Here is a 25,731-nt window from a genome sequence, read left to right as displayed (position 1 = left end):
CTAGGTGCATGGGCTTCAGTAGTTGTGGAACGCAGGCTCAGTAGTTGTGGCTCGAGGGCTCTAGAGTGCAGGCTCGGTAGTTGTGGCGCACGGGCTTAGTTGCTCCGCGGCATGTGGGATCTTCCCCGACCAGGGATCGAACCCGTGTCCCCTGCATTGGCAGGTGGATTCTTAACCACTGCACCACCAGGTAAGTCCCCTGCCTATGGTTTTGAACTAAGGGAACTTCTGGGGTAATGCTAGTGTTGGAGTGGGGATCCCAGGGATGGGCCCATCATCTTTCAGGATCCTAACACACTCTGTGTGGAGCCAGAATTCCTTCATCTGTAAAGTGGGAATAGCACCCCTTCCTTGCCCACATCTCATGGCAGCTTGAGGATCAGAAAGAGCATCTGAGAAAGGGCCAGGCAGACGAGGCAGACACAGGTGTTCCTGGGAGGAGGTGGGAGGTGGGCCATGTCAGCCGGAGCTTTATCCTTCTCTCTCTCTCTCTCTCTCTCTCTCTCTCTCTCTCTCTCTCTCTCTCTCTCTCCCCTCTGTCTCACCAGGAGTCCGCTCGGAATTTGATCAGATCGACACGTCCAACCCAAACTGTGTCGTGATTGCAGATGCAGGAGACGGCTTTTCTTATCAAAACATGAATAAAGCTTTCCAGGTGCTCATGGAGCTGGAGAATCCTGTGCTCTTCTCACTGGGAAAAGGGTAAGTCAGCTGCAGGGAGAGTCGTTTATGGCCACTTTGGGTCATGCTCTGTGCGACTCTGACTTAACAGCATCAGCAGAGAAGATGGGAACAGTGGGTGTGGGGTGGACGCAGGGTGACTCCGTCTTCCTTCTCTCCCCTTTTCTTACTTTTTTCCCTTCATTTCTTCATTCCTATCTTTTGATAATTTTTGAGGAAATTCCCTTTCTTTAGGAGCTGGTTGGTCAAGCTTCCCTGCAGGCCCGAGGCTGGAAGAGGCCAGGGGCAGGGGAGGGTCACTGCAGAGGAGACCTCTGGAGATCTCAGGGGCCTGTGTTGACTGTCCTGAGTTTAGGTGCATTTTCACAGGATACAGCACAAGACTTGGATGGATTGGGCCAAGGGGGCACCTAAGTAGTAGAAAATAGGCTCGAGGGCCTGTGGGATACTCTTGCCCGGGCCCCATATTTCTGGCCACACAGCACAGTCTGTGTAAAGTTGTGATTTTGTGACCCACATTTTTGTCCGAGTCTTCAGCCTGAGCCTCACTGTCTTTTAAAAAACCATGTTGGTTCTTTTTCTTACCATCTTTTACCACCAAGACAGCACATGTTCACTGAAGAAAAATTAGAGAACGCAGATGAGCAAAAAGAAGAAAACAAGAAGGATTTTCAGTCCCACCGCATGAGAAAACAACTGTCAACGTATTGATATACGTCCTTCCAAGTGGTTTCCTGTGCAGAGAGATCGTTACACACGCGTGTATTCACAACATCGGTGTCAAACTTGACCTACTTCTGTCACGCATTTTTAGTTGTTCACCAAACATTTTGTGAACCACTTTGCATACAATAAGTAGATGTCTCTGTGGTGAGGTTATTCCTATCAGTTTTTTTTACGGTTATTTTTAAAAAATAACTATCCTATAGTTATTGTAACCAACACCTGCTGATGGACATTTGTGGTGTTTCTAGTTTTCTACCAAAGTAAGGCTGTGATCGGTATCTTTGTGCATCTCAGATGATGTGTATCTTTGAGGCTCTTGGTGTATGTTGCCAAGCTGCTCTCCAGAAAGCTGTGCAGATTTAATCTGTCCTCAATGGAAGCAACACTAGGAGTTTAGAACCACGAGGATGCTGTGGAGCTCTATCCCAGCTTCTCGTGCGGGGCAGGAATTCTATGGCCATCTCTGGGGGAGCCTTTCTCAGCTTAGGTGCTTCTGGTGATTGGGAACTTCCTACCTCTGCCTGCTGAGCAGGGCAGCTATTCCAGGTGACACCAGGGGGGCTTTTTATCTGGCCGCCAGCCATTGCTAAGCACTTTGTGTAGTTCCATGTTTAATTCTGACCGCAACCCTGTGAGCCGTAGTCAGTGTCATTGCCATTTTACAGATGGGCATATTGAGGCATAGGGAGGTGAAGTAAGCCATGGTCCCCCATCTGTAAGTGCCAGCATGGCCAGGAGTGCCCCCCAGAGCCTGTGCTCTGTCACCTCTGGGCTACATTCAAGAGCAGACATTTGGTCCACACGGGATCTTAAAGTTTTTTGAGGATGTTTTAAAAATTGGGAGACTTTACGTAAAATAACCAGATTTCTGGATCCCTCTGAGAAATCAGAAGATCTGGAAGTACCGGCCCCACATTCCCGAGGGCACCACAGCTTGGCTGGAGCCACTGGTCCATTGGTTCTGGTGCTCCACAGACCCGACCATGTCCTACGGCCCCTTCTCCAAGTTTCAGAGTTGGTTGCCATTCATCTTGTACCAGTTGTTGTTTTTCTCCTAGTAGAGAAATATCTTTTCATGGCTATGTCTCTTTCAAAATAGGCAAATGAAAGATTTAAAGAAAGAGAAGAGAGGATATATTTCTTTTCGGAGCTACAAATATTCTAGTGTGTTTATGATGAAAATAAAATGCGTCCTGTATTAGTCAGTGTTCTCCAGAGAAACAAAACCAACAGGATGTGGAGATGTATATACAGGCAGTCCCTGACTTAGCGATGGTTCAGATTATGATTTTTCGACTTTGTGATGGTGTGAAGGCTATGCACGTTCAGTAAAAATCAGACTTCGAATTTTGATCTTTTCCCGTATGCAATATGATACTCTCTTATGATGCTGGGAAGTAGCAGCAAGTGGCAGCTCCCAGGCAGCCACTCGACCACGAGGGTAAACAGCTGATACACTTTACAACCATCCTGTACCCAGATCGCCATTCTGTTTTTCTCTTTCAGTACAGCATTCAATAAAATACATGAGATATTCAATGCTTTATTATAAAATAGACTTTGCGTTAGATGATTCTGCCCAGCTGTAGGCTAATACAGTGTTCTGAGCACATTTAAGGTAGGCTGGGCTAAGCTATGATATTTGGTAGGTTGGGCTTTTTTTTTTTTTTTTTTTTTTTGGTGGTACGCGGGCCTCTCACCGCTGTGGCCTCTCCCGTTGCGGAGCACAGGCTCCGGACGCGCAGGCTCAGTGGCCATGGCTCACGGGCCCAGCCGCTCTGCGGCACGTGGTATCTTCCCGGACCGGGGCACGAACCCGTGTCCCCTGCATCGGCAGGCGGACTCCCAATCACTGCACCACCAGGGAAGCCCAGGTTGGGCTTATTAAGTGCATTTTTGACTTATGATATTTTAACTTGTGTTGGGTTTATGAGGACGTAACCCCATGGTAAGTTGAGGAAGATGTGTATATAAAGAGAAGTTGATTGTGGAGTCTAGGTATGTCCAAAATCTGCAGCATAGGCCGGCAGTCTGGAGATTCAGGGAAGAGTTGCAGTCTGAATGCCAAGGCTGTCTGCTGGCAGGTTCCTTCCTGCTCAGAGAGGTCAGACTTTGTTCTGGTTGTGCCTTCAACTGACTGAACGAAGCCCACCACGTTATGGAGGGCAATCTGCTTTACTCAGGTCCACTGATTTAAATGTTAATCTCATCCAAGAGACATCTTCACAGCAGCATCCAGAATACTGTTAGACCAAATATCTGGGGAGCTTGGCCCAGCCAAGTTGACATAAAATTAACTGTCACAGTCCCTTCCAAACCTTACCTTCTTCAGTTTAGGTCATTGCAAACCACAGAACCTGGCCTGCTTAATTCTTTTACACTCCTGGCTTAGTCCTGTAGACATCCCTGAAGTTACCAACCCCTCACTAGAGAACAACACAATTAAGAAGCTCTGTTTTAGTGACTTCCCTGGTGGTCCAGTGGTTAAGACTCCATGCTCCCAACACAGCGGGCACAGGTTTGGTCTCTGGTCAGGGAGCTAAGATCCTGCATGCCGCACGGCGGGGCCAAAAAAAAAAAAAAAAGAAACTCTGTTACAACTCATTTATGTTAAATTTTTTTTCTTTAAAATTGTCTCTAATTATTAAAAGTTACTATTCCAGGTAAGGGGTAGTAGTCAAAATAGGTATGTTGTTGAAAATGAAAAAAAAAATGAGATCAGTTTCTTTTAGCTTTGTAATTCTGTAACACATTCAACAGCAGGCAAGTGTTCGTTTTCCAGATAAGCAGTTAGTGGGGTCTCTAGCTGCTGGGGATTCTGGCTTAGGCTATGGGTTGGGTACTCAAAAATCAGAGAAAGGGACCAACAGCTTCTGGGCCTAGGTCACAGCTTCCTGGGACAGCCCGAGGACCCACGAAGAGATGCTGTTGTATCCACGTGGGGGTCACTGGTGGTGAGGGGCTGTCCTCCACTGGAGTGGGGCTGTGCGGAGTCCCCAAGGAGGCAGGGTGGCGGGGCACTGGGGCAGAGTGTCCTCCTCCTAGAAACGGTGTGATTTACATTTGGCATCTGTTTGGACCGAGAGTGGGAATTGCCTTTGTAATTTCTTCTGTCATGCTGCCCTCAGAAAATTAAGCTGTTTACGCGACAGACTATGGAAGGTTAATGGCTCTTGTGGGAAAGGTCAAGTGGTCATTTTGAAGGGAGTTTGTGCTGAATAATAGGAAGGGCAAAAGAAATAAAGCATAAAATCTATCTGACTGCTTCTCTCCGGCTTTTTCCTGTCTTTCCAGAATCCACAGTTTCTTCTTTGTGGCCAGAACACTCAGGTTCTCACCAGACCTGCTGTTGCTTTTATTATGCCAGTAACAAAAGATAAATATATCAAATCTCTTGTGTTTCGGGAATAACCTGCGCCTTTATAAAAAAAAAAGTTAACTTAGGTGCTAGTATTTACTGTATCTCTAAAAATGTTTTCAGCTAACAGATGGCCTTCAAGGTGCCTTTTTGTTTTCCTGGATGAAGAAGAAATAAAGACAAATTCTGGGCACTATAAAAACAAGGCCAGGGCTTCCCTGCTGGTGCAGTGGTTAAGAATCCGCCTGCCAGTGTCGGAGACACGGGTTCGAGCCCTGGTCTGGGAAGATCCCACATGCCGCGGAGCAACTAAGCCCGTGTGCCACAACTACCGAGCCTGAGCTCTGGAGCCCACGCGCCACAACTACTGAGCCTGCGCGCCTAGAGCCCGTGCTCCACAACAAGAAAAGCCACCACAGTGAGAAGCCCGTGCACCGCAACGAAGAGTCGCCCCCGCTCGCCGCAACTAGAGAAAGCCTGTGTGCAGCAACAAAGACCCAACACAGCCCCCAAAAACCCAAAAAACAAAAAAAACCCCACAAAACAAGGCCAGATTTAGTTTAAAAAGAAATACTAAGTCCTCTAATTTTGATTTATGGAAGTCAGTTTTTTCTTTAGGTTCTAAAAGTCAGTGTAGCAAAGACAGGGTTTTAATTGCATATTTTCTGCTGCATGTTCAGTTTGTTCTTCCTACCAGGACTAAATTTAAATTTAAGAAAGCGCAGGTAGGTATCTGTCACTCTGGAAAAAAGATTTTGGGGGAGGCTGAGGCGGGCAGAAGGGGTGCCGCGTGGGTGTCCTCGGGAGGCCTTACCGAGGGGAGGGGAGGGGCCCCCAGCTCCTGCCGCCTCCACGCCGCTCTGCGCTGAGGCTGCGCTGGGCCAGAGGCCCCTGGAGCCCTCAGCTCCAAACAGAGCTGTGTCTGTCGCGACAGAGTGGCCTTGTGTTATAATTGTTTCCTTGGCGCCTGGCTAAGCCTCTCCTGTGCTGGCCGCATTCCTCCCTCGGCTCCATTCTCCGTGCCTGGCTCGCTTCAACATGCCCGTCCTCGGGGAGGCCCTCCCCAGTCCCCTCCCTCCCAGTCCGGCCCCTCCCGCAGCGGGCATCTCATGGGGGACGAGGCGGTGGCTCCCTGAGAGCCTGACAGACCCCCGGGCGCCTAGAGCAGCGTCCGGCCCTTGGGGCCCTCAGCAGGGTGCCGAGTCCGGGAGGCTCCGGGCCTGGGCTCTTGCATTCCTCCCCCTTGACCTTCAGGTCTCAGCTTTGATGTGTCCTTCTCTGGGCCGCCTCCCCGCCTCCCTGTCCCCAGCCTGTCCAGCCCTCCTCAAGCAGAGTGCACAGAGCATGGGGTTCCACCTGTTGTCACCCAGGTCCTGCCCTTTTATATTAGTCTGTGGACTTGTCTGCTTCCCCCCGAGACCGAGAGCCCCTGGGGAGCAGCCTGGGTCTGAGAGCGTCCCCTGCAAAGGGTGTGGGGCAGCTGCGTCCTAAATGTTTTGGGGGACTGAGCTAGTGGATGCCACTGCCCCTGGCAAGCCCAGGCCCCAGCACCCGGCATCTCCCTTTGCCTCTTGGGCAAATTTTGCTTTACTTGGCCATTCCTTCAAACCCTGGACCTAGGAAACCCTGGAGCTATGACCTGAGGAAAGCGTCATACCAAAGTAGTTGATTGTGGAAAAAGAAAAGGAAGCACTATCTTTTTTTTTTTTTTTTTTTTTTTGCGGTACACGGGCCTCTCACTGTTGCGGCCTCTCCCGTTGCGGAGCACAGGCTCCGGACGCGCAGGCTCAGCGGCCATGGCTCACGGGCCCAGCCGCTCCGCGGCATGTGGGATCTTCCCAGACCGGGGCACGAACCCGCGTCCCCTGCATCGGCAGGCGGACTCTCAACCACTGCGCCACCTGGGAAGCCCAAGGAAGCACTATTTTGAGGCTGTATAAGTGCAAAATAGATGTCTAGATTCCAGATTTAAGATAAATGAGATTAGGAACCTCTAAGCCTGTGATTTAGGGTCACCCTTTAAAAACGGGAGCATTGGCAGGTCCTAGCTCGGTAAGCAGCGGCGGTTCTCTCTTGGCTACCAGGTACCTTCCTGCATGTGTGCGGTATCCCAGCCAAGCCACATCCTCGTGGCACGGCCCCAAGAGCACAGAGCCTCGGACCCTGGCTGAGAGGCCCGGGCTCACTTGGAGACCGAGTCCTGTCGTGATGGGAGATGCCCCCATGGCGTCAACAATCGGGCTCCAGGCTCTAATCCACCGACAGGAGTGAGTAGCAGGGGACCAGCCCTTGCCAAGGTCAAGGGTTTGGCTACAGCCCTGCAGCCCAGCCTGCGTCCAGACGGAAGCTTCCAAGGTGGGCGGTGGAGGATGCAGAGTGGGAGAGCACTAGTTCCACCTGAGCACCGGGTGAACGCTGCGGGCAGCAAGGCTCCTGCAGCCTTGGAGGCCTCAGGTGAGGCACAGAGGGACAGGCAGAGTCCCTGGGAGCCGCAGAGCTGGAGGGAAGGCACAGCCCTGGGGCAGCTCCCGAGCTGTGCTACCATTTCCAGTAGGCACACAGCAGGCTTCAGCCCTCACAGACTGGAAAGACCTGTGTTCATCCTTTCTTCTCCAGCTCATATGTCTTTTAAAAGATATATATTTATTATTCATTTATTTATTATTTTTGGCTGCGTTGGGTCTTCGTTTCTGCGTCCCGGCTTTCTCTAGTTGCGGCGAGCAGGGGCTACTTTTCGTTGCGGTGCGCGAGCTCCTCATTGCGGTAGCTTCTCGTTGTGGAGCATGGGTTCTAGGTGTGTGGGCTTCAGTAGTTGTGGCACGTGGGCTTAGTTGCTCCGTGGCACGTGGGATCTTCCCGGACCAGGGATGGAACCCGCATCCGCTGCATTGGCAGGTGGATTCTTAATCACTGTGCCACCAGGGAAGTCCCCCCAGCTCATATCTTATTACCCATCTCAGTCTGGGTGAGCAGTCCTTTATAACAATATTCTCTAGCATTTTTGGAGCAGTTTCTGCGTGCCAGGCATCATATTAGGAGCTTCGCGTGCATTATTTTGCTCAAGCCTCACAGCAACCAATAAGGGTAGGCACTGGAGTTTCTTTTTGCCCATTTTACAGATTAGGAAACTGAGGCCCAGAGGGCTTAAGCAACCCGAAGTCCCACAGTTAAAAAGAAGTGGAAAGAGGATTTGAAACCCTGAGGTCAGCATGCTTCACTAGCTTTCTCTTTGCTTTTCCACATACATGTTGTTTATTTGTATCATTTTTTTAGATTCCACATATAAGTGGTATCATACGATATTTGTCTTTCTCTGTCTGACTTCCTTCACTTGGTATGATAATCTCTAGGTCCATCCATGTTGCTGCAGATGGCATTGTTTCATTCTTTTTTTATGGCTGAGTAGTACTCCATGTTGTGTTTGTGTGTGTACACATATATATGTGTGTGTATATATATATCACATCTTTTTTATCCATTCATGTCTGTGGACATTTAGGTCACATACATGTTATTTAACGTCTCCCAAATTTGAAGGTTGAGGGGAGAGAGAAGGGTAACTGATGTGACGGGTCTGAAAACACGGTGACGGTCCTGGGTTTCCGTTAACCCTGTCTTCAGAGCAGCACAGAGTCAACTACCTTCTCACTTTATAATCGAATGGCTTTGCTCAGAGAGAACTGGGCTTGGTCACCGTGTGTCCCAAGGGGTCTGCGTGTGGCCTTGGGTGGCCAGGCAGTGGCAGCTGGGCCTCAGCACAGCGCTCACAGGAGGGAAGATGTGAAACCGTCTTGGGAGGCCCTGCTGTGAGCCAAGCCGTCTTGGCCCCAGTAAGACAGGGAACAAATAGTTGTCTTCTCCTAAAAGCATCTGGCGCCTGTGAGACCTGGCACCTCTCCTGACCTCCAGCTACTAGGAGATGCGGCAGGGTGCTGTGGAACTAATGGAATTTTCTTCTCCAGGCAGCAATTAGGGGTTAATTATTAGCAATTAGGGGCTCACCACATGCTCTGTGGACCAGCTGTCCTTTCGAGAACACAGGTCACTTGTGTTTCTCAGTGTTAGCAACTGGATCCAGCTGCCCCTGGGGTCCCCCGTTAATCCCTGTGGCGGGGTCCCCACGAGGCTGGCAGCAGGGGGCCATTCTGACTGAGAGTTGCTGACTCACCGTCTCTCCCCCTCTCGCCAGGCACGGTGGCCACCGCTGGGCTCTGTTGTGCTGACCTCCATCGGTCATTCTCAGCGTGGCGTCTGGACTGACCCTGGCCGGTGACTCAGCTCTCTTGAGCCGGCAGAACCGGGACAGGGCAGTTTCTCTTGGCGCTTCCCAGGCCCCTGGGCTCAGCTCCCCTCGTCCCCGTCTGCTCTTTTCTAGACGCTACTACAAGGAGACCTCTGGCCTGATGCTGGACGTTGGTCCCTACACGAAGGCGCTTGAGGTACCTGCGCTGGGCCTGCCCGGGCCCTCTTCGCGTCTCAGGGCCCTCTGGGGTGTTCCTGGCCTTTCTGGAGAAGAGGGTGTGCTCGGTGTTCTGAGTGCCTTCTGTGTTTTCCAACTCGGCGCCACCCCCCACCCCCTTTGAGGCTCCAGGCCCGGCTCTCCCCCTCCTCTGGAGCTTTGGCCTCTCGGCTGCCCTGGTCATCACAATCTCCCCAGTCGCTCCCTCTCTTCCCCACAGCCCGTCCCACCTGCCGCTGACCCCACTGGCCCTCCCAGCATGCTCTGCAGCTCTCCTCTCGGATTCTTGGCTTCTGGATGTGTGTGAACCCACCTCATTCCTGACCCTCATCTGCAGCACCCTGAGCTGGATGTGTCCTGATTAGACTCCTTCCCAGTTCCCTCCTCCAGTTTCCAAGTCTGGGCTCAGATGGGGCTCCCACTCTGACTCACACCTAGCCAGCTGCCCCAGCCTGGGCTCCTGGCCCAGGTCAGCCCAGGTCACGTCCCGTACTCACTGCTACATTGGTCCCTGCCTACTTGCACTCAGGTGGGAGGGACGGACAGGCTGGCGGATGGGGCCCTGGATCTTTTCCCCTGGAGGGCCTATGACAGAGCTGGGGGTGGTCGGGGGAGAAGGGAAGGGAGGAGAAGCAAGAATGCAGGTGAGAGCACTGTCGGGGTGGCCTGCTGTGCACCGCCTCCTGCTGAGGTCCGGCACTGGGGCAGGTGGCAGGGCGCCTGGTGGTGGGTGCCCCCGGCATCCCGGGCAGCCCGATGTGGAGTTGTGACACTTGCCTACGAGGTGTGCCTCTCGGCCCATGTGTCTTGCCGCTTGGAGGCCCCTGGCCTGCAGGTGCACATTTGGGGCATCTCTCCTTGATTTCCCAGAGGGAGGATTTCACTGCAGAGCGGGTGTTCGTTCACCTGTACTTGCTCCCAAACTCATGCCATGTCCTTCTTTCTTTCCCCAGTATGCCTGTGGTATCGAAGCCGAAGTGGTGGGGAAACCTTCCCCTGAGTTTTTCAAGTCTGCTCTGCGGGAGATGAGGGTGGAAGCCCACCAGGTAGGCCAGCTGGTCCTGAAGCACGTGTGTGGAGGCAGCTATTGAGGGAGGCCCAGAGCGCTCCCTGGGGCAGCCTCGGCGCCGGAGTTGGGTTTGAGGGCTCAGGCAGCCCTCGAAGGTTCCCTCTCGCCCCCCATGAGAGCTGATCTGACTGGAAAGAGGGAAGAAGACAGCAGAGGAGGCCCACTGAGTGCTTCCCACCTGGTTAATTAGTGTCAGTATAAGAGTGAGAAAAAGAAATGCCTGTGGCTCTCTTCAAGCGACTTTTGTTTCTTCTCTGGAAGGATAAGGATTGACAAGTCCTATCAATACATTAAAAATATTTCATGGCAAGACAATACACAGCAAGATGAAAATAACATGTTGGAGTAAAATCATGCATCTGGCCACCTTTACATTATAACTGTTTTTGAGACAGGTTGCCTTCCAAACATACATCTTAAAAGGAAAAAAGGCAGTTATGGTTTTAGTGTCCCCAGTGCCCACCCTCCCACCTCCCCTTCCCAGGTAGAGTGAGTGGGTCCCCTCCGGCCGGTGGGTTCCTGATAGCATTGTTGAAGAAACAGTGGGCATGTGTCTGCCGGCGTCAGGGCTGTCCTGCTGTCTGTTTTGGACACGGCACCAGAGGACAGTGTCAGCATCCTGTGGTGAGGCTGGTGCCTCCAGGATCACCGTGCTGCTCCCTTATTCTTGGACCGGTATTTCCCATGTGTGTTCCAGTCTAGAGCGCTGGTCTCTCACGGTGCTTAGAGAAAGACAGCACAAAGCCATGGAAGTCTGGAACCTCTGCGCCCAAACCTCCCCTGAGATTCACAGATGCCAGAAAATACAGTTCTCGGGGGGCCCCAGGAAACATCTAGAAAATGCCCTGTGAGGCTGGTAGAGAGGAGAGGCTTGTGTTTTGAATGAGTGAAGACTACAGGAATAAATAACGTGGTTTTCATGACTTCATTTCACAGTGACAGTTTTTAAAAATTTGTTTTATTGTGACAAATTTCAAATATATACAAAAGCAGACACAACGTAACAGTGATTCTCCTCATATATCCATCACCCAGATTCAACAATTAAAAGATTTTGTCACATTCCCTTCTTCTATCCCATTTCTTTCTCTTTAAAAATTTACTTTTTTTTTCTGTTGTATTTTAAAGCAAATCCCATTCTTAATGTTATCCTGTCCTTTCAAATTATCGTGTGCCTTTCAAAAAAAGATGGTTGCTTTTGACCATCATTAATGCTTTTTTTTTTTTTTTTTTTGGTTCACGGGCCTCTCACTGTTGTGGCCTCTCCCATTGCGGAACACAGTCTCCAGACGGGCAGGCTCAGCGGCCATGGCTCACGGGCCCAGCCGCTCCGCGGCATGTGGGATCTTCCTGGACTGGGGCACGAACCCATGTCCCCTGCATCGGCAGGCGGACTCTCAACCACTGCGCCACCAGGGAAGCCCATATTTATGCATTTTTGACAATGCATTAAGACACCTAACCATGGCAAAAAAAAAAAACACACAAAAAAAGCTGTTCAGCATCATCACTCATTCAGGAAATGCAAATCAAAACCACAGTGAGATCCCACCTCACACCCACTTGGATGGCCATGATAATTTTAAAAGAAAAAAGGAAAATAACAAGCATTGGCAGGGATGTGGAGAAACTGGAACCCTCATATAGGAATTCTGGTAGGAATGTAAAGTGGAGCACCTACTATGAAAAACAGCCAGTATGGAAAACAGTTCCGTGATAATTAAATGTAGAATTATCGTATGACCCAGCCAGTATGGAAAACAGTTCCATGATAATTAAATGTAGAATTATCGTATGACCCAGCCAGTATGGAAAACCGTTCCGTGATGATTAAATGTAGAATTATCGTATGACCCAGCCAATATGGAAAACCGTTCCGTGATAATTAAATGTAGAATTATCGTATGACCCAGCCAGTATGGAAAACAGTTCCGTGATAATTAAATGTAGAATTATCGTATGACCCAGCCAGTATGGAAAACAGTTCCGTGATAATTAAATGTAGAATTATCGTATGACCCAGCAATTCCACTCCTAAGTGTATATCCAAAAGAATTGAAAACGGGTGTTCAAACAAAACTTACACGTGAATATTCATAGCAGCACTATTCACAATAGCCAAAAGGTGGAAATGATGCAGATGTTCATCAACAAATGAATGGGTGAACAAAATGTGGTTTATTGTCACCATGGAATACTTCATCTATAAAAAGAATGAAATACTGATAAATCCTACCATGTGTATGAACCTTGACAACATTATGGTAAGTGAAAGAAGCCAGTCACAAAAGGTCACGTTTTATATATTTAACATTTATATGAAATGTCCAGAATAGGCAAATCCACAGAGACATAAAATAGATTAGTGGTTGCCAGGGGCTGGGAGTATGGGGGAATGGGGAGCGACTGCCAGTGGGTATGAGGTCTCCTTTTGGGTTGATAAAAAATGTCTGGAACTAGCTGGTGGTGGTGGTTGCACAACATTGGGAATGTACTTAATGCCACTGATCTGTACACTTCAAAATGGTTACACTGGTAAATTTTATGTTATTTTATCACATTGGAAAAAAAAACCCTAGCTAAAAAAAAACCAAACCATAAAAACTCTACCTAACAAAATCAATAATAATTCCTTAGTATTATCTAATACCTACCAGTCCATATTTAAATTTTCCTGGCTGTCTCAGAAATGTCTTTTGTTTAGATTTTTTAAAAAATCAAATCAAATAAGGTTGTTTTGTGTTTTACACCTCTCTTTTTAACTTTTTTATCATGGAACATTTCAAATATCTGTGCAAATCGCAAGAGTAACCTCATAAACCCCCAGGTACCCATCACTGAGCTTCAGTAATTATCAACTAATAAGCACTTTTAAAAATTGTTTTTAACGGTCCATTCTGAAGCAATTTCCCACGTACAAAGAGGTTGCAAAAATAGTGCAGAGAATTCCCCTGTGTCCTTAACTGCAGCTTCCCCAAAGGCTAACATCTCATGTAACAATCACAGGACAATTATAAAATCAGGAAATTAGCCTTGATGCAGAAGTTGACTAGCCCAGGGACCCTCTGTTTTGGGACACGTTATATTTGGTGTCACGCCCCCTAGCACCCTTTATTCTGAGCAGTTCCTCAGTCTTTGTCTTTCAGGACTGTGGTAGTTTTCAAGAGTACTAGCCAGTTCTTTCGTAGAATGTCCCTGATGCTCCCTCATGATTTAATTTCAGGTTATGCATTTCTGACATATGTATTTCTGGTTATACATTTCACAGACACAGTGCTGTGCCCTCTGGTGTGTCCCATCAGGAGGCATGTGGGGGCGCTCTGCGCATTATAGGCTGTGGTCACTTTGATGCCTGTCGGAGGTTCCCATTTCTGCACCGCAGAGTTACTGTTGTCCCTTTGTGACTAATAAGTATCTGATGGGGGAATACTTTGACGCTATGTAAATATTCTCTCTCCTGACATTCTTTTCCCCTTCTAATTTCAGCATCCTCTTACCTGCAACAGTTGTTACCATGGTGCCAAGTGGGGGTTTTCTACTTCCATTGTCCCCTCTATATGTATTGATTAGCATTTACTGTAAGAGAGAGCGTTCCTTTTTCTCCCATTTACTTTTTTATTTATTCCAACACGTCCTTAAGGATATTTGTTTTATTCCGTGAGTCACAATCCATTCCTGTTGTTATTTTGTTGCCCAGATTGTCCCCTATTTGGCCATTGGGACCACTTTGAAGATTAATAACCCCTTGTTTCATCTGTGCTCCCACCTGCTCCTCTCTCCTAGATTATTTTGAATCATCTCCCAGAAATCATATCATTTCATCTGTAAGTATTTCTAAGTGTCTCTAAAAGATAGGAATTCTTTTTAAAAACATGGATGATGCCATTATCACAACTAAGTAATACTAACAATAATTCCTTAATATCATCAAATATCCAGCCATTGTTCACATTTCCCTGATTGTCTTACAAGTGTTTACATCACTTGCAGTTTCTTTGAATCAGGATCCATATGAGGTCCTCGCATTGTGATTGGCCGGTGTGATTCTTAAGTGTTTTCTAATCTATCCATTCCCACCCACCCACGCCGACCCCACCCCCGTCTCCCTTTTGTATTCCTTGCAGCTTTATGAAGAAGAAGCTGGCTTGTTCGTCCTGTAGAGTTTCCCACAGTCAGAATTTTGTTGATTGTGCCTCAATGGTGTCCTGTCTCATGCTCCCCTGTGCTTCCTGTTTCCTGAATGTCGATAGTTAGATCTAGAAGCTTAGGCAGAATCTGTTTCAGTTTTTTTTTTTTTTTTTTTTTTTTTGCGGTACGCGGGCCTCTCACTGCTGTGGCCTCTCCTGTCGCCTGAGCACAGGCTCCGGACGTGCAGGCTCAGTGGCCATGGCTCATGGGCCCAGCCGCTCTGCGGCATGTGGGATCTTGCCGGACCGGGGCACGAACCCGTGTCCCCTGCCAATGCAGGCGGACTCTCAACCACTTCGCCACCAGGGAAGCCCTCTGTTTCAGTTTTTTGATGACTGCTTTCTGGGTGGTATTGTGGCCTCCCTTAGGAGGCTCAGAACATCCGGGTGTCTCCTTCGGTGGCGTTAGCAGCCATTGGGGATTGGAGTGTATCCATTCATTCATTAAGGGCTGCAAAATAGTGATACTTGAATTCTGTCATTCCTTCTCCATTTCTTCTCTGGATTTTACCTCTGTATAGGAAAAATGCCTCACCAACTGTGTGTTCCCCTGAGGTACAATTCATATAGGAAACTACAGATAAATGCCTATTTCTTTCTTGTTATTTATTAGTTTTCAGAATGATTGATTCTCTAACACCCTCCCAATACCTTGGAGGTTTAAAACTACGTATATCACTATAAATAGACAAAAGCATATTTGACGTGTTCCAATCCATTGCACTTATTCGTGTTCAAAGTATTGCATCTTTGACCAGTGGGAGCCTCTTCCAGCTGCCCTCTGAGTCCTGTTGTCCTGACCCCAGAGGTCTCTGAGGTGCTTTACTCCCTGTTATGACAGGATAACACCTGCCTTGCACACTTCCTGCCCTAGGCCTAGAGTCTGCCATCCTTCCAAGGAGCCATGCTTACCTTCAGTGGAAAATAGTATTTAGAAACCATAGTCGGGATATTAACCGTTCTTACTGTTATTGGGTTGGTTATCATTTCCAAGACTCAGTCTACAAGGGTTGAAAACATATGTATCTTTAAAGATGAAGTGCATAATGAGTTCATACTGAAACTTCTGGTCCAGATTTAGGCCTGTGGGTTTTTACTGGATCACCCATCTTGTGTCTGTATTTCCTTTTTTCCATGTCAAAAATCCTGGCTTGCGAGAATACCGACATAATCATTTGTTTTAGCCCATAATACACACAAGAGTCTTGAATCTCAAAAGCATTATGCTGTGTGAGAGAAGCCAGACACAAAAGAGTGGGTGCCACCACCAGTTCTATCAGTGCCACCAAGGCTGGGTCAGGGTTGTGGTTGCCGTGGACTGGACTGTGAGACACAGCATCACCGTGACTGCTGATTCCTGAATATGATAAGGCTGATTACCGGTGCTGTTTAAGATTTCTTTTTTCAACAGTTCTTTTTTGACTTAGAATATATCCCTCTAGAGATTTACAGCCCAAATACTGTTTTTTAAAGCTACCATTATTCCGCTGGGTAAGTGTGTTACCAACAGGACCCTCCTTGAAGTCACTTTACTTCCAATTTTTAAGGAGTTGGTTTTTCAACATTTAAACTTGTTTCATAGTTATGTAAAAATTCATGTGGTTCCGAAATTAAATCCACGGAACAAGATACTTTCAAGGAAGTCTGGCTCCTGTCCTTTTCCTTCTATTGTCTTCCCACCCATCTCTCATCATAGCCATTTTTATAAATATTATGGCTTATCTTTCCATTTTTTAAATATGACCAACTATGTATACATTTGTATCCTACTTACAGGGTGAATTTGAGAGAGTAAATTCTTTTTTTTTTTCAAAGATTTTTTTTTGATGTGGACCATTTTTAAAGTCTTTACTGAACTTGTTACAGTATTGCTTCTGTTTTATATGTTGGTTTTTTGGCCTCAAGGCATGTGGGATCTTAGCTCCCCGACCAGGGATCGAACCTGCACTCCCTGAATTGGAAGGCGAAGTCTTAGCCACTGGACCGCCAGGGAAGTCCCCGAGAGAGTAAATTCTTAAGATCATTTGTTATAGAGTGGGAGGAACGTTACTGTTGTAATCTGAGTTAAAAATCTGAGTATTTAGAATTACGTAAGCACTGTGGTCACAACCATCTCCTGCAACCCCCCAACCCCCTGCCTTCCCCAATCAACAAAACAAAAAAACTGTCACTGCCTATAAATTAAGACCAGAGGAACTGAATATTAAGATGTTATCTTTGGTTGTCTTTGTAGAGTTGACCTTGGTTAATCTCCTCCCCCCCTTTTGTTTGTTTGTTTATTTGGTGTTTTCCAGTTACTTTCCCGGTGACGTCAATATCTTTTACATTCTGAATGAGAAACTGCGCTCCCCACACCCCAAAGAGGAGCTGAGGCCCTTCTGGGGGTCAGGTTGATCGGGCTTCTCATTTGGCGGATGCTGGGCCGTGCAGTCTGGGGTGGCGGGTTAGGAGCTTGGATTCCTGGCGTGTCTGCTGAGGCTGGGGTCCCTGTGCTGTCCAGGCATCACGAGCATCTGTGGCCCTGGGTCGCTAAGGAATTGTTTTCTCTGGCGGCTCTGAGCGCACGTAGCAGAGCTGAATCTTACTTCCCTACCACATTATCATGCTGTCTCTGTCTCCCCTCTTGACACACAGTTGAGTGGCAGTTGCATGTTCTTAACCCCCCGCCTCGCCGTTTTTCTAAAATGTTAATTTAGAACATTTTGAAATACTGCTTGAGCCTCAGGATGTGTAGACATTTTAGAGCAGTATTTCAAAATAAGGCCATTTTGAATGAACTGTGTCGTATGCACAAGGTAATAATTCTCTGCTCCTGCTTCTCTCTTTTTAATGAAAAGTGGCTTTGAGGGGCTGTCTTGCTGCTGAAGTGCCGGGCTGTGACAAACCTTAAAATTTTCGAGCTGCTTTAATCAATAAAGTTATCACCAGTCATTTCCCTCGATAACTGCTTCTTCCCAGATCCAGACTTGCTTCTTGCTGCCGAGGAGTTTTCCACCTGCGCTCAGAATGGATCTAACTCCCCCAAATCCAATTTTCATTTTAACCTTTCCTCAATAGCCTAGAACTAACAGATTGCTGGTATTACTCTAATAGATTGGAAATTCAAACCTCTTAGCGGTAACCAGGCCCTTTCTAGGATTCAGTAATAAGGCAAAGAATAACATACCTTAAAGGCTACTTCGAGAAATACCTAATTCTCACTCATGGTTTAAGGCTTCTGAATCAGTGGGTGGTTTTATAGCTTCATGCTAAAGCCCAACTGATGTGCAGGTTTGGGCAGTTTTCCATCATCAGAAGAAATTCCATCAGTTGCAAATTGTGCAGGTTTAGTGGAAACTGGGTCTGCTCAGACCAGAGTGCTTAGTCAGCACCAGAAGCCAGTGTGCAGGCAGTCTGGAAGCTGGGGGTGCCCACTTCACAGATGAGGAAGCCGAGGCTTGGAGAGGAAGGACCGTGAATACTTGGAGCACTTGTGCTGGGCACACCCAGGATCTGTCACATACCCATTTACTTGGTGAAATCCTTACTCCAATCCGCTGTCGTAGGTACTTTCATTCCCATCTTAAGCTTAAGGTTAAGGACTTCTCAGCCTCGGCACTACTGACATTTTGGGGTCAGATCATTATTTGTGGTGGGGGGTACTGCCCTCCTCCCCCAGCTGTGAAACCACAGATGTCCCCAGATGTTACCAAATGTCCCAGGGGAGCAAAATCGCCCCCAGTTGAGAACCAGGGCACTGAGGAGTAGTCACAGGAATGTCTACTGTTGAAGCCAGGATTACTCTGCCACTGTGGGGTGAGGCCGGGACCCAGCCCCCTCCAGGTCTCTGCTGCTCCCCAGTTCTCAAGGAGGGGCCAGCAACACAGCAGAATGCTTAGGTTAGAAAAGGCATATTGAGCAGTGCAATATCATTTTCTGCTGTGAAAAACATTAAAATCTGTCTTGTTGGCAGAATATAGAAAGTAAAGTTAAGCAAGATCTTGGGGGGTGAAGGTGAGGACTCTCAGGACAGCCTATCAAAAAAAGGGGCGAGGTTTGTGGGTTTATCCAAAGAGGGCCGGGCATAAAACATGGACTTTGCCCCATCATTTTGCTCCCTAGTTCTCAGGGCATTAATTCTAGCTACGGGGTTATGGGGACAGTCTGTACCCTTGGTGGGGAGGCCTTGTGGGTGGGGAGTGAACGTGTGGGGACCTCCTCCCCCTCAGGTCTGTGCGTGGAAGGCCCATCTTCTCCCCTTCGTGGGCTGGGCCCTCCCCCCCGGCCCATCTTCCCCACAAGCGGTGTGCATGGTCTTTGGGTGTCAGTTCAGGGACCACTTGCTGGGACAGTGTGAGCCCCGGGAGATAGAGGGCCAGAGTGGTGCCTCATCCAGCCACGGGTGGGGGTTTCCAGGAAATGCCAGCTCTGGGGCTGCCTGGTGCCCCGTCTCACTCATAAGGGAGCTTTAGAGCCTCATGTCTTAGTTTTCCATAAGATATTTCCTCCCCGAAAGCCTTTTTAGCAGATTTTATTTTGTTCTCCTCAAAACACAATTTTTTAATCTGATTGTGAAGTAGCTCATGTTTGTTAAGGGGATGAATAAAGTTCAGAAAGTACAAGGAAAAAAAATGTTCATCCTTCCACTAACCTGCAATAACACAAATCATGCTTAACCCTTCCAATTTTTTGGTGTCTATATATACTTTTTTTTTTTGGCTGCGCTGCTCGACTTGCGGGATCTTAGTTCCCTGACCAGGGATCGAACCCAGGCCCAGCAGTGAAAGCGCCAAGTCCTAACCACTGGCCTGCCAGGGAATTCCTGTATATGTACATTTAAAAAGAAAATTATTTATTTATCTGGCTGCACTGGGTCTTAGTCGCTGCACGCGGGATCTTTGTTTCTGCATGTGGGGTCTTTAGTTGCGGCATGCAGGATCTTTTTAGTTATGGCATGCGGGCTCTTTGTTGTGGCATGTGGGATCTAGTTCCCTGACCAGGGACCAAACCCGAGCCCCCTACACTGGGAGCGCGGAGTCTTATCCACTGGGTCACCAGGGGAGTCCCTGTGTATGTACATTTTTAACACAAAATTGGATAATCCCGTATCTGCTATTTGAAACCCAATTCCCATTCCCCTCCCCCCGGCCCCGGCTTAATATTGGGAACAATTTTCTTTGTGCGAATTCAAGCACCTCCACAAAGTAATTTTTGTGGCTACAGAGCATTCTGTCATAGGGATCACCATAATGTTCTTTAGCCGAGGCTACCTTCCATCCCCTTGCTACCGTAATGTGCTTCCCCAGTCCCCTGTTGTTGGACATTTAGATTACTTCCAATTTCCCTCTTGTACATTAACCCTAGTGAACACCCTTGTATGTATATGTCCTTTTGTATATTTTAAATTATTTTCTTAGAAATCCTAGAGGTATAGTTTTCAGGCCACGATGCACAGTGTTCGTTTCTATTTCAGAAACACGGTATCAATTCAGCTTCCTTACCAGCTGTATATGCTAGTGCTCATTTTCCAACATCCTCACCAACACCATTGTTTCTTACTTTTTTTTTTTTTTTTTTTTTGCGGTATGCGGGCCTCTCACTGCTGTGGCCTCTCCCGCTGCGGAGCACAGGCTCCGGACGCGCAGGCTCAGCGGCCATGGCCCACGGGCCCAGCTGCTCCGCGGCATGTGGGATCTTCCCGGACCAGGGCACGAACCCATGTCCCCTGCATCGGCAGGCGGACCCTCAACCACTGCGCCACCAGGGAAGCCCGTTTCTTACTTTTTATAAAATAGTTTCCTCGAGTTTTGCTGTGTTGGTATTATTCCTTACGAATGTGTCAGACAGTGGGGGAAATCCCTTAGTGACGAGCCACCTCTGGGTGTCGTAGGGGGCCCGGTTGCTCTGAGCCTGCAGGCTGAGGGTGTAGGGCTCTCCCCAATGCCAGGTGTCATCTCGAGGCCTCTCCAAGTGGGGGTGTCTGTCCCTCGGGGCTGAAGTGCAGGCCAAGCCCACTGCTCCTTCACCACCAGCCCTGCTGTTTGTTGCCCCATGGGGGCAGAAGTGCTCCTCCTGGCAGAGCCCTGGGAATAATCAGAAATTTCATGATGGGCTTCCCTGGTGGCGCAGTGGTTGAGAGTCCGCCTGCCGATGCAGGGGACACGGGTTCGTGCCCCGGTCCGGGAAGATCCCACATGCCGCGGAGCGGCTGGGCCCGTGAGCCATGGCCGCTGAGCCTGCGCATCCGGAGCCTGTGCTCCGCAACGGGAGAGGCCACAACAGTGAGAGGCCCGCGTACCGCAAAAAAAAAAAAAAAAAAAGAAATTTCCTGAAATGTGGGCTTTCTTGGGAAAGCTCTTTGGCGTTGGAAGTTGCGTTCTAGACGTCGCCACCTGTTGGAATGGGTTCTGCCCCTGGCACCTAGGATGGCGAAGAGGAGACCATGGCGGGCAGACGAATATTTAAGAAGGATGAATGAATCTACATTTTGAACCCAAACCAGAAAACCTGCCTAAAGGGTTCTGGTGCCGCCTCTGGCTCTTGGATCTCTGTTCTGTGGGAGTCCGACCTCTTGGTGTGCGTCTCCAGCTTCCCTGAACCATATTGCAGTCAGAAAGGAAGTGCAACCCAGACCTGACAGGTAGGGTTTTTTTATTTCCCCTGACAGCGCACCTCTTGACCTCTATCTTCTTGCCAGTGATTTTTTAAATCCTAAATGATTTGGCAATAATTGCTCCTCCTTGCGTGGTGATTGCCCTTCACCGATAGTAAATCTGTGAAATCCCCAGGGGCTGGAACGCGTTTTGGTATGCGGAGCCCACAAGCTGGCCCAGACAGGCCTCACTGCGCCGGGCGGCCGCACACCCACTGGGTCCCCGCACCCTGCCCCTGCCCTCACACACAGCTCTGCGCTCTGCCTGGGCTTGGCCAGTGGCTTATCATGCAGAACCATAGCTGCTGCTTCTGGTGTTCTTCCTCCGATGGCCCAGATTTCTCTGGTTCCGCTTCCGTGGGCCACACCGAAAAATGTCCTCGCCCAGGCAGACCCAGCAGTCTCTGTTCTGAGGCGGGGAGGAATTTCTGCTTCATGCCCAACTGTGCATGCACAAAATTTTATTTTCCCCAGAGCATGGAAAATGCCAGGCATGACATTTAATCACAGGAAGACCATTTCATTTCCAAGGAACCTTCTAGCAAGGTGGCCCCCGGAACCCCTGGCAGCAATGGACAGGGTCCTAAGCTGGAATGCTGTGGATGTTTAGAGGCTGACCTAACAGTGTCAGGACAACTCTTTGAGAAGGGCAAAGTAGGATCTCGCACTGGGGCTTGTGGCCGGCCCGGCTGCCTAAGCCAGGTGCCCACCTGCCCCAGCCCTCTCCTCTCAGGTGAGCTGTGTGGTTGCCCAGGTGACCCTGGCTTTGCAGATACCCTTAGACTCACGTGTGTGTGCAGTGGTCTCATGGCGGGTCCCACTTCAAGGAACACGCGTCGCCACTGGCTCTTTCTCTTGGGTGATTGATGATTTCCACACAGCTGCATGGGAGCTTGTAGACACGAAAATTAAACCCATTTGGATTTGGCAGTGTTTTCCCCAGCATCAGACATTCTAGGAAGAAAAATTCCAATTTTACCATATCGGGGTACTTGCCCCTGGCACTATTATTTACTTAATGTTTCTTTAAATTGATTCATTTTATAAACTTAAATGTATTTTTTAAAAAAACTTTCGATCCCTACTATAAATGGAAGACCAGAATCACTCACCATAAATAGATTACTCTAAAAATAAATACAAACAATTACATTAAAAATGTATGTCCTTATATACACTACCAAATGTAAAATAGATAGCTAATGGGAAGCAGCTGTATCACACGGGGAGATCAGCTCGGTGCTTTGTGACCACCTAGAGGGGAGGGATAGGGAGGGTGGGAGGGCGACCCATGAGGGGAGGGGATATGAGGATATATGTATACGTATAGCTGATTCACTTTGTTATACAGCAGAAACTAACACACCATTGTAAAGCAATTATACTTCGATAAAGATGTTAAAAAAAATGTATGTCCTGTTCTACCTAAAATCAAATAGTATATCACCAGTATGCATAACACACATTGGGAAACGTGGGTTTAGGTGGAGGAAAGACCAGAGGAAATTAGTGAGAAGTATCAAGTTTAGAATATCCACTGGGACAAAGTGCAGTTTATTTCAGGTACCTCGTATGTCTCTCAGGGGCGGTGGCTCCCAGCAGTTGGCAGAATTCTCAGCCCTGGTGGTCATCAGCCACCTGCTCAAGCTCTCCCAGGGGCCAGTGTCCCCCAGTAGCTTCTCTGACGGAGGCCTCTCTGGCCTCTGCTGGAATATATTAAGTGACAGGGGCCTGGTACCTCTGAGGCAGCCCATGCTGATCGTTAGAAAAGCCTCGTGTTTACCTAAAACTACCTCCCTGGCATCTGGGGCCGCACCAGCTCAGTCTTTGTCCTTGTCCACAAGCTCCTCATGATTCCTCGTTATTTGAAGTCCTGTTTGGGAGATGTTTCCGAGGACATGTGCTTCAGGCTTAATGGCTGTGCTTTTGGGAATTCGTTGTGTGGCCTGCCCTGGTAGAAGATGAGCACACATGTGGTGTCTTCTTCGGGGAAGGCTCTCACCCCTTCCCCTATACCCCCTAACCTGGTTGACCCCTCTTGCTCTTCAGATCCAAGCTAAAAACCTCACCTCCTCCAGGAAGGCTTCCCTGACCACCACCAGCCCCACAAGGTTAGGCCTGACAGCCTCCTGCACTTTTCCTCCCTGTGCTTTATCACAGGTCCTGGCTCTGTGTTTGTGAAATTACCTCATGAACATCCATCTTCTGCCTTCCACTGGGAGCTTCACAAGGATGAAGACTGTGTTTCTGACTCACTGTGTCCCCACTGCTTGGCTATAGAGGACCTGATACAAAGGAGCTGAGGCACTGGAGCCCTGTCGTAAAGACTGTGGACTGTCTCCAATAGGGTTAGATTAGGAGTTTCCTCAACAGAGCATTTCCTAATATTTTTTCCTTTTAAACATGCATAGATAACTTATTACGTCCAGGCACTGTCCTTGATGCTTAACTTGTGTGATTTTGTTTAAACACCACACCAATTGTACCCATTTTACAGACTGAAGTGGATCACAAGATCACAGGGCTAGCAAATAGCAGAGCTGGGATTCAGGCCCAGTTGCTCTGGCCCCGTCTGCGAATTGAGCTCAGTCTGTCCAGTCTGCTGGTCGCATAGGGCCTGCCTCTGGATTCACTGCCCCCCACCCCTCCCACTCCGAGCTGGAAGGCAAATTCCATCTGGACTCCTCTCCTCACAGGCAGAGTCCAAATGAATGTGTCCCCTGGTTTGCAAATGCTTCACGGTCATCACTTTTTAAAAAAAAAAAATTCATTCATTCTTTTTTGGCTGCATGGGGTCTTTGTTGCTGCACATGGGCTTTCTCTAGTTGTGGCAAGCAGGGGCTACTCTTTGTTGCTGCGTGTGGGCTTCTTATTGCAGTGGCTTCTCTTGTTGCGGAGCGTGGGCTCTAGGCGTGCGGGCTTCAGTAGTTGGGGGCACGCGGGCAGTAGAGCGCAAGCTCAGTAGTTGTGGCCCACAGGCTTAGTTACTCCGCGGCATGTGGGATCTTCCCGGACCAGGGATCGAACCCGTGTCCCCTGCACTGGCAGGCAGATTCTTAACCACTGTGCTACCCGGGAAGTCCACGGTCACCATTTTTAGTTTTCTTGGTTTCGGTTTATGTATTTATTCATTGGTTAGCCCTACCTAGCATCTGAATTCCAGAGGAAAGTTGTGGAATAACTGTCAGTTTCAAAGCTTCTATCCCGTCAACGTCAGGACACTCACCCTGCTACGGGAGCCCGGTTTGTCAGGCCTGTCTGACCTCCCACCAAGGACATTTCTGATCGAACTCGGGAGCATATCTGGAATGCATTTGGTGTCTGAGGCATTAGACTTTTCTTCCGCTAGCAGGATCGTTTCCTGAAAATATTTTGAAGCTTTTAATCAGTGTGGCAGTTGAGTCAGGGAGGCTGCTCCTTTTTTCTTAAAAAAAGCACATTTATTTATGTAAAGATTATGAATCAATTTAAACAGTAATATTAATACAGGTTGATATGTCGAATGGGCACCCACCGGTGACTAAAGTTTCGGCAACACGGATGCGGACTGTGCCACCCCCCCCTGCTCTTTTGGCTGGTAACCACTGAGCAGTTAGTTCTATTGGCTGGACTTCCTAAGTATCTCCAGACATGCACAGCCATGCCTTATTTCAGAGCACCGATTCACTCAGCAAACCCGTGTTGGTCATCAGCTGAGCTCCAGGATCAGCACACAGCCTGCCCTCAAGGAACTCACACATTTTTGGAGGAGAGAGGTAAATGAAGGGACCGTTATAACACAGGAGGTGCGTGCAATGCAAGGGGGTAATCACAGAATGTTTTGGGAAGCCCCCAAACCCAGCCGGGGGTTGAAAGGTGGTGGTCACCTGAGCTGAGTCCAGACAGACTGTTAGGAGTTGGCCAGTAGAAGAACAGAGGGAAGCGGCAGAAAGGTCACCCTGTGCCCATGGGTACCCTTTCTGGTGCTGCCCATTCCGTTTTGTGTAGATCCGTATTTCTATTTAAGTACCATTTTCCTTTTGCCTAAAGAACTTCCTTTTACATTTCTTGAGTGTGGATCTGTTGGTGATGAAGTCTTTTAGCTTCAGATATCTGGAAATGTCTTTATTTCACCTTTGCTCTGAAAGATAATTTTGCTCCATATAGAATCCTAGGTAAGCATTTTCCCCCTTTTCAGTACTTTAAAGATGGTGCTCCACAAAGGTGGTGTTCCACTGTTTTCTCATTTGCATGTTTTCAACAAGAAATCTGATGTCTTATCTTTCTTTCTCTCTGTACATGTCTTTTTTTTCCCCTCCAGTTGTTTTTAAGATTTTCTCCTTGTCACTGACTTTGAGCAATTTGATTATGTTGTGCCTTGATACAGTTTCCTTCATGTTTCTTGTGCTTGGTATTGATTGGGATCTCGGAGCTGTGGATTTACCATTTTTGTTGAGTTTGGAAATTTATCAGCCATTATTTCTTCAAATATTGTTTCTGTCTCCCCCCTCTCATCTTGCTTCCAGGGACTCCAGTTACACCAGGCTGTTTGAAGTTTTGTCATAGCTCACCATTCCTCTGTTCATTTTTTAAAAATTATTTTTTCTCCCTGTGTTTCATTTTGGATAGTTTCTATTGCTG

At 48.3% G+C, this 25,731-nt stretch overlaps 1 protein-coding gene across 4 annotated transcripts in view; it reads left to right on the top strand.

Annotated features, from left to right (window-relative positions):
• Nucleotides 1-25,731, top strand: part of LHPP (phospholysine phosphohistidine inorganic pyrophosphate phosphatase) — a 141,586-nt gene that overhangs the window by 20,149 nt on the left and 95,706 nt on the right. For all 4 annotated transcript variants that reach the window (XR_014017143.1, XM_081250147.1, XM_081250149.1 and 1 more), the window contains exons 3-5: nucleotides 549-702; nucleotides 9,141-9,204; nucleotides 10,178-10,270. Coding sequence is in view for 3 of the 4 variants with exons in the window: in XM_081250147.1 (XP_081106273.1) it covers nucleotides 549-702; nucleotides 9,141-9,204; nucleotides 10,178-10,270 (311 nt within the window). In the remaining variant the exon portion in view is untranslated. The remainder of the gene's footprint in view (nucleotides 1-548; nucleotides 703-9,140; nucleotides 9,205-10,177; nucleotides 10,271-25,731) is intronic.

The sequence above is a fragment of the Mesoplodon bidens genome (genome assembly GCF_964165515.1).
Source record: "Mesoplodon bidens genome assembly, chromosome: 1".
NCBI lineage: Eukaryota > Metazoa > Chordata > Mammalia > Artiodactyla > Ziphiidae > Mesoplodon > Mesoplodon bidens.
Note: the sequence above shows the minus strand (reverse complement) of the source record. Positions and strands in the feature narration are given on the sequence as shown.